General features: G+C 40.6%; 1 protein-coding gene across 1 annotated transcript in view; it reads left to right on the top strand.

Moving 5' to 3' along the window:
- The window catches only part of LOC106011799, a 19,614-nt gene extending 14,695 nt beyond the window's left edge, over positions 1-4,919 (top strand). The window contains exons 11-15 of the mRNA XM_013082714.2: positions 211-398; positions 1,981-2,237; positions 2,887-3,098; positions 3,657-3,974; positions 4,579-4,919. Of these exons, the coding sequence (XP_012938168.2) occupies positions 211-398; positions 1,981-2,237; positions 2,887-3,098; positions 3,657-3,974; positions 4,579-4,722 (1,119 nt within the window). The 3' untranslated portion in view covers positions 4,723-4,919. The remainder of the gene's footprint in view (positions 1-210; positions 399-1,980; positions 2,238-2,886; positions 3,099-3,656; positions 3,975-4,578) is intronic.
- Positions 4,920-8,117: the final 3,198 nt, after the last annotated feature.

The following is an 8,117-nucleotide window of genomic DNA, read 5'->3' as shown; positions in this document are numbered from 1 at the left end:
CCCCCCCCTCTCTTAGTGCTAGGTGAATTGTATACAAGACGAACATTATTTTTGTCTTTTGGGGAAAGGAAGGGGAAAGGAGACCAGTGCAATGCAATTATATAAAGATGATAACTTTTTCAAATAATTTAGTGTTGTACATAAGCTCATTGCACCTGCAGGAATGTTGCATTCGCTGTAAATAAACCCTGTTTCTGTCCATGGCTTCAGTTCGCTGCCAAATACGGTGCTGTGTCGAGCTCTGTGAAAGAAGAACTCAGTCCCCTGATCGACATGTTGGAGCGAGAACTGAACCGTATGGCCTACAGAATGAACGACGTGTCACGGGAGCTCAGAGCCATCTATCAGCGCAACGACTTCTACGCACAAGACATGGGTGCGGTCTACACCACAATGCAGTAAGTCACTGAGATTAATTGTGACTAAAACAAAATTATAATATATTAATGATTTTGTGACTGCTCGATTTTCTTTATCATGTGTCCATTTTTATCTCGTTCTGGTTCTGAAAGAAGTCTTTTGGTCAGGTGTATTTGATTTGTTAAATGTTTCCAGTTAATTTTTGTGTTGTTTTACTATTCCTAATGGGAGGGGGGGAGGATAATTAAATGTTTTCGAAGAGCTTAGAATCAAATGACTATTTTTCGAAGACTTTTTGTTAATAGCGGCATGAATCATTGTAGGTCCTTTTTTTCTAAGAACCATGATATTGAAGTTCCAGTAACGACAGTAAGTGGATAAACCTGGTTGTAAATGCCTCAAGTCAGCCAAGCAAAATATAAATAACTTAAAGGGCAGGCTATCCAACCCTGCAGATTAAAGACAATCTTGAGTGGTATACATTATCTTAGTTCACAGACGGATATACGTGTACTTGATAAAACAACTGCTTCAGGCCCAAGTTGAACCCGCATCAGTCATATCTCTTCTACTACAAAGAGCCTAACAATCACGCCACAGACATCAGTGCAAGCAAGTCGTAGTTCCATGTTTGTACGTAAATAGTCCCGGAATATGGGTCATGTATACGGAATAACGGCTGTGACTAGTGATAGTCTATACTGGGATGGAAAGTATTACAGATTACAGGAAACGAAGATCGATGACAAGAAGATCAGGAAGAAGGTCATAATAAAATATGCTAGATTTGGAAGAAAATAAAATGATGTAATCTAAATGAAAATAAGGGGTCTGATCATTAGCTGGAGAACTCGATACTATTTTTAAAAAACCTTAATTTATAAACATTATGCTGTTTTACGGCGTAACCATTCAAAAGCCATAATTTCCCTTATAGTGGAGACAGACATAACGGTGGAAAGAGAAAGAGAGAGGCATAGAGAAAAATAGAGAGAGAAATAGAGAAAGAGAAATTGAGATAGATAGAAAGAGAGAGAAAGAGAGAGAGAGAGAGAGAGAGAGAGAGAGAGGGAGGGAGAGCAACAGAGAGAGAGAGAGAGAGAAAGAGAGAGAGACAGGGAGACAGAGAGAGAGAGACGGAGGTATAAGGAGAGAGAGAGAGAGAAAGAGAAAGAGAGAGAGAGAGAGAGAGAGAGAGAGAGACGAGACGAGAGAGAAAGGAGAGGGTTGGGTGAGTGGGAGAATCTAAGCAGTTCGTTGCTTTCACCCAATATAATTAACATTACATTGTAAGAAAAGGTCAACCCCCAAAACATACTCAAGACATAAATAACTATTATCTATTAAACTTTGGTTACTTTTCTTTAACTTCAGTTTCAAATTTCGACAAAACAAACACACGCACACACGCACATATAAACACAAACACACACACACACACACACAGAGAGAGAAAGAGAGAGAGAGAGAGAGAGAGAGAGAGAGAGAGAGAGAGAGAGAGAGAGAGAGAGAGAGAGAGAGAGAGAGAAAAGCACATTCAGTGTACATAGACCATTATGAATTTTGATAGGTCTCTTGCTCAAAGAACAATAATTAAACACTCCCACTTTATCGTAACAGGAGAGAGTTCGATTCCATGACAATAAAATATCGCCGCACATACATGGAGCTCATCAGAACTCTGAGACAGGCCGTAGACGACATGATGGCTTTCCCTGCCAGAGAGAGGTATTCCGAATTTGTGGCTTCAGGCGTGGCCTACATGGCTAAGAACATCTACTCCTCTCTCTCCTACTTGGAAGAGTATTCAGCGGAGGCCGTAAAAGTATTGACTGAGTACAAAGAGAAGACACAGAAATTTGCCAAGTCCGTTGCAAGTGAGTGATCAAGGATGTGACGTATATCTACTTAAATATCATCAACATTAAAGTTTTGGGTTATCTTTAAACAACATTATTCTGTTTTTATATTCCACTGTATATTTCTGAAATAACACACACACACACATACACACACACACACACACACACACACACACACACACACACACTCACACACACACACACAAGCACAAAATGCATACACAAACGCATACATAAATAAATAAACACAGACACATTCACACTCACAAAATACACAAACACACACTGACATAGTTGCACAGAATATATGTGATGACATTCTGTATGTATATGTCTGTCTGTCTGTCTGTCTGTCTGTCTGTCTGTCTGTCTGTCTGTCTGTCTGTCTCTGGGTGTCTCCCCTGTTGCCAATATATTTTACCCAATTTGATGCTGGGGTAATAACTTTTAGTTGTATGGGGTATAGAACACGCTGTGGAGTTTGGACATACACGTTATAATTACACAATTAATTATCATTTTAATTATTATCAGAATGTTCTTCTAGAATAGTGTTGCTTTTATTCGTCGCCTCGTGTACATCATGCTCTTCAAACCATTGTTATTTTGTCGTCTTTGTGCTCGTCTCAATTCATCAATTTCTCAATGCCCTCTGCTACCACAGACACAGTCTACAACGCCACATACGTAGACTACATCTCAAACAGAGTCAAGAACGTCGACATTTCGCCTTACATCACTTCCTTCGAGATGCCAGAAGAGTACAGCAACGCTATTGCTGGCGCCAGAAGCTCCGCCATTTCTGGTCTTAAGACTTTGTGGGAACGTCCTGAGATTGATGGAGTCAGGAGCGAGCTGAACAGCGTCTACCAGAAGGTGAGATTCCAGAGAAATGGGATTCTCGTGCGCGATGGGGACATACCCAAAGAAAAAAGAGGATATAGCGTGAAACAGGGGGTGAGAGAATGAGAGAAATAATGTATGCGCGTGTGTGTGTGTGTGTGAGAGAGAGAGAGAGAGAGAGAGAGGGGGGGAGAGAGAAAGAGAGAGAGAGAGTGTGAGAGTGAGAGAGAGAGAGAGTGAAATAGAGAGAGTGAGAGAGAGAGAGAGAGAGAGAGAGAGAGAGAGAGAGAGACGTAGCTGAATCAGCTACAACAGCAATAATGACAACAATAACAACAATGATAGCATCAACAATACACCAACATCAACAGTAACAGCAGCAGCAATAACTACAACAACAAGAACAACAAAACCAATAACAACAACAACAAAAACAAAAACAAAAACAAAAACAACATCAACTACATCAACATCAAGAACAATACCACAACCAACAGCAGCAGAATTATGAACTGCAATCCCCATCCACCAGTTAAAATCAAACTTTGCCTTACATTGCAATAACAGAATTGTAAACCCTCCATGTGACAGGGAGCCTGGACTTACAAGTATTGGAACGTGGAGGAGAACCTGAAGACCAACATTGAGAGGATGGCCAAGCTGCTCCATGAGATTGTTGAGGATGAGCTCAAAGAACTGTCCGATCACCACCGCAAACTCTTCAAGAACCCCATCACGGTGTGGGCGCCGGAGCAGGGAGAGATCCAGGCCGAGATTCCATTGCCTTTTGACCTCAAGAGACTCGACGAAATGCCAGACATGAGCCCCCTTGTGAACAAAGCTGAGAAGTTCGCCCAAGAAGTGGCAGTCTATTTGCCTGACCAGACCACTTGGGAAAACATGAAACAGGTGTGTATTTCATTATCGTTTTCTTGTTGTTGTTTTGATTTTTTGTGTCTTTGTTTAGCTTTTAAGGAAATCTAGTATTAGCCTACTGTTCACGAACAGGTACTTGTGGATTATATATTTTTTTAAAGGGACATGCACCTTTTTTAACACACGGGTATTCAAAACGTAATTGTTATATGCCTGTATTTCAGACAACTTGCTTGTCTGTTTGACTCCAAGCCTAGCTACTGCTTGTCTGCATTCTACAACCGCCTCCTTATTTTTGTTCCTCAATTCACGTAGTCTAATACGAATGAAACCAACTCAACCCCCCCCCCCCCCCCACACACACACACATAAAAATAATTTTAAAACGGGCACAGAAAACAAAGCAAATAAAAGACAAACAAACCTATATACCTATTCAACCCCCCCCCCCCCTCAAATCAAGTAACCCACAATCAAAACGAACAAAAAGACAGGGGGGGCACACCTGAATGGGTCCACACGTCACCATTCAGGCACGAAATACAATGTAGAAAAAACACAAAAACAAACAAACAAACAAAAACAACAACAACAATATATGTACTTTCTTACAACCATGTTTTCCTCACTTTCCCAGTCCGTCTCAGACATATGGCCTGAAGCCGCAGGAGAGGTTGAGGAGAAGGAAGACACCGACGAGGTTCGTCTCACAAAGTATCCGCCTTCCCGCAGGTTCAGAATGAAGAAGGGAGGAAAGAAGCTGAGGAAATATAAGATGTAAAGGAGGAAATATAAGATGTAAAGAAGGAAAACGCCCTCTTTCTCTCCACACGAACTTGAATCGTCCAAGGACCAGTGATATTATAAAGCTTATGTTTTGCTTTTAACTTATTTAGAATGTTCTGGCAACTTTCGAAAACTGTGTCTGAAATACTTGAAATTGTAGCTAACTTTCATTATTTAACTTTTATATTATTCATTGTATTTTAACTTTGATATAAATTAAATATATTAAAACATATACGTTGCGTTGTGTTGCCTATTTCACTGAATATTACGAACGGTTTTCCAGTAACTGTCTCTACGTGAGGTGGCTGAACTTGTATAATTCCTTTTCCTCTCCATCATCCTCTTCCACCCCTTCCCTTTCTTTTCCTTCAACTCCCAGTTTTCTCTTCTTACGGCCGAGCACACTCGCTCCTTCTTACTTGACCCTTGCGCATCATTTGTTGACTTTTAAAGAAATCTCTCCTGAGCCACTGCCTGATCTTTAACTACGTTATTCCATTTTTGTTCTTCGTGTTTCTGGTCTTGCCCTTGTTCTATATCTAGTTCTTGATCTTGCTCAACTTCTCTGCCTTCTCCTCCTTCTCTTCCTTTCCTCCTCCTCCGTTTCCTTTCATCATCCTCCTCCTCTTCCTCCTCCTCGTCCTTCCCTGCATCCTTCCCCTCTTCTTCCTCCTCCTCCTCAGCATCATCCTCCTCCACCTCTACACACCATAACCTTTGCTTCGTCGACGAATTTGTTCTTTGTACATAACCTTGTATTTACTACAAAAGCGACAAGAGGGTATCTATAATTTTATTGTAAATCTACTACTTTCCCATAGACAGTTTCTAAAAATCATACGAGACGACCTGAGGGCAAAACAAAGAAATTACGAATTAAAGACCAACTCCTAAATGAGATAATCAGAAAGGGACCGAAAAAAATTGATACAATTTAGATCATTTTGGAGGCGGGCTTCGACCCTACCCGTAAGGGCCTACCCGGTCAGAGAAGGATTATAACTTTCAAACTGAAAGATCGAAACAATTGATGACTATCCACCCCACACAAGAATCGACCGTGGGTCTTCTGCGTGCTACGACGAAGCACCTTAGCGCTATTCCACCTACGAATCTGTGTATTTATAGGTCTTTCTAAAAGTACAGATAGAACAAAATAACTCAGACCGCGGGCAATTTTTATGATGACAATAAAGTAAGGGTCGAAAATAGATAATTAAAAACACGCACAGTGGAAGACCATAAGGATACCGAAAACATTATTAAGCGGCGAAGGTATTAATTCTAAAAGTAACAGTGCTCTCTCTCTCTCTCTCTCTCTCTCTCTCTCTCTCTCTCTCTCTCTCTCTCTCTCTATCTATCTATCTATCTATCTATCTATCTATCTATCTATCTATCTCCATCTCTCTCTCTCCCCTCTCTCTCTCTCTCCCCTCTCCCTCTCTCTCTCTCTCTCCCCCCCTCTCTCTCTCTCTGTGTCTCTGTCTCTGTCTCTCTCTATCTATCTCTCTCTCACGCTCTCTCTCTCTCTCTCTCTCTCTCTCTCTCTTACGCTCTCTCTCTCTCTCTTACGCTCTCTCTCTCTCTCTCTTACGCTCTCGTTTCTCGCGTTCTATCCCACTCTTTTTGTCCATGTCTCTCTTTCTCCATGTTTCTGTTCCTGAATATCTCTCTTTCTCAACCTCTCTTGTTCTTAATCTGTACAGGAGACACTGTTCACTGATGCAGCCTGCAAAAGACGTTGCTTCGATTTCTGTGTGAAGAAGCTTTTGCTATTAGGTATTTCTGTTGGTTTGCTGAACCCCACTAAGCCAGGTTAATCCAAAGAGGCAGGATCGAAGCAGCCTACCTCTCGAATGATCTGAACTATGTCAAAGGTGCGTAAAATATTTATATTCAATCGATAAAATTATTATGTTTGTCCGCCACCCCATCCACGCTCCTTCCCTTTCTCTTTCTCTCTTTGTCCATATGTATATAGAAAGAAATAGCAGGGAGGAAGGAAAGGGTTGTTTTTAAGAGGTGTGGAGGGGGGGGGGGGTGTTTAAAAGTACAGCTTGACAGTGCCATTCTTCATCCTCGCTCTCGGAGAACATCGCCTCCGAAGTCAATAAATAATGTAGAGATACAGTTACTGGTTCATCTGCGATACCTTCAACGCCAGAAAACGAAGCAATTCACCGAAATTAGGATTGAGAATGTCTGTCGTTACAAACTATTGTATCCATTATTTATCATGATAACATAGGCTTATTTTGTTATAGGAAACTGAGAAGAAAGGTAAATGATGTATGAAGATATTTCATATTTTTTGGCACACACAAACAGTTTCGTTCCTCGGTCCAATAGTCAAAATTCTTCTCTCTTTCTTATCTATATTAATATTCTTTTTCTCCTCTCAGTTTCTCCAATTCAGCTCTGAGAATGAGCTTCAGCGTGTCTCTCTGTTAACTGCTTATTCGCCTGTTTGCTACCTGAATGTCAAAACCATCCTAACAATATATTATGTCCTTTTCCGTTTCGCAAAAGACAACTTGCGGATATTTCTGATGACTTTGAAGGTACTAGAAGTTTTAACTATAACTATAATCTCAGACTAATGTCGTCAACGTTTGAAACTTCCCGCAAAATGTTTACTTTTATAAGGATACAGTGTCCTGCCGAAGAAGCAAAAGTAACCAAAACAAAACTTTTTGTTCTGAACCCTGAGCCCCAAATTAAATTACCGAACACATTCGTCCTCTTGGCCGTGTATTATTCATAGTAAGAAAAGAACAATTATCATTGCTGAAGTGCCATGGCTTTCAAGACGTCACGAAAAAAAAGAGTTGCATTGTACTACTGTTCTACAGCCCTCCTCAGTCTCAGCACACATAATTTCTGTCTTGCCTCAATAATATGACGGGTGGTAGGAGGGCACCACAACTAGATTCTAGATCCTATTTATTTTCTTACCGCTGTTGTTTCAGTCTATTGGCTTTTTCCTTACTCTAAATGGCCGCTGCCAAGTCGAGCTGCTTCTCCATACAAAAAAAAAATTAACCAAAACAAAAGCAAATAGGCCTACTTTTAGATCTGCATATTTCCAGAGCCAAATACATTCAACTTTTTACACAATCAATAAATCTGTTTTCCTACTACAGTGGCTCTTCTTTCAAGTCAGTACTACTTTAGTGGCCTATCTATTTTCTTAAAGTAAAAAGTGGTGGTGGGTATGAAGATTTGTGCTTTTGTTCTGTTCCTAGACTTTTGTTACAGGCTATTTGTTGTCTGTAGTAAAAACGTTAAACGTGAAAAAGTTTATATCTTGTGAATATACATACTACATGTATATATTGCCCACCCAGACCCTTCTATCCCTTTCTGTATCCGCCTCCTCTCTCCTCC

The sequence above is a fragment of the Aplysia californica genome, unplaced genomic scaffold (genome assembly GCF_000002075.1).
Source record: "Aplysia californica isolate F4 #8 unplaced genomic scaffold, AplCal3.0 scaffold00190, whole genome shotgun sequence".
NCBI lineage: Eukaryota > Metazoa > Mollusca > Gastropoda > Aplysiida > Aplysiidae > Aplysia > Aplysia californica.
Note: the sequence above shows the minus strand (reverse complement) of the source record. Positions and strands in the feature narration are given on the sequence as shown.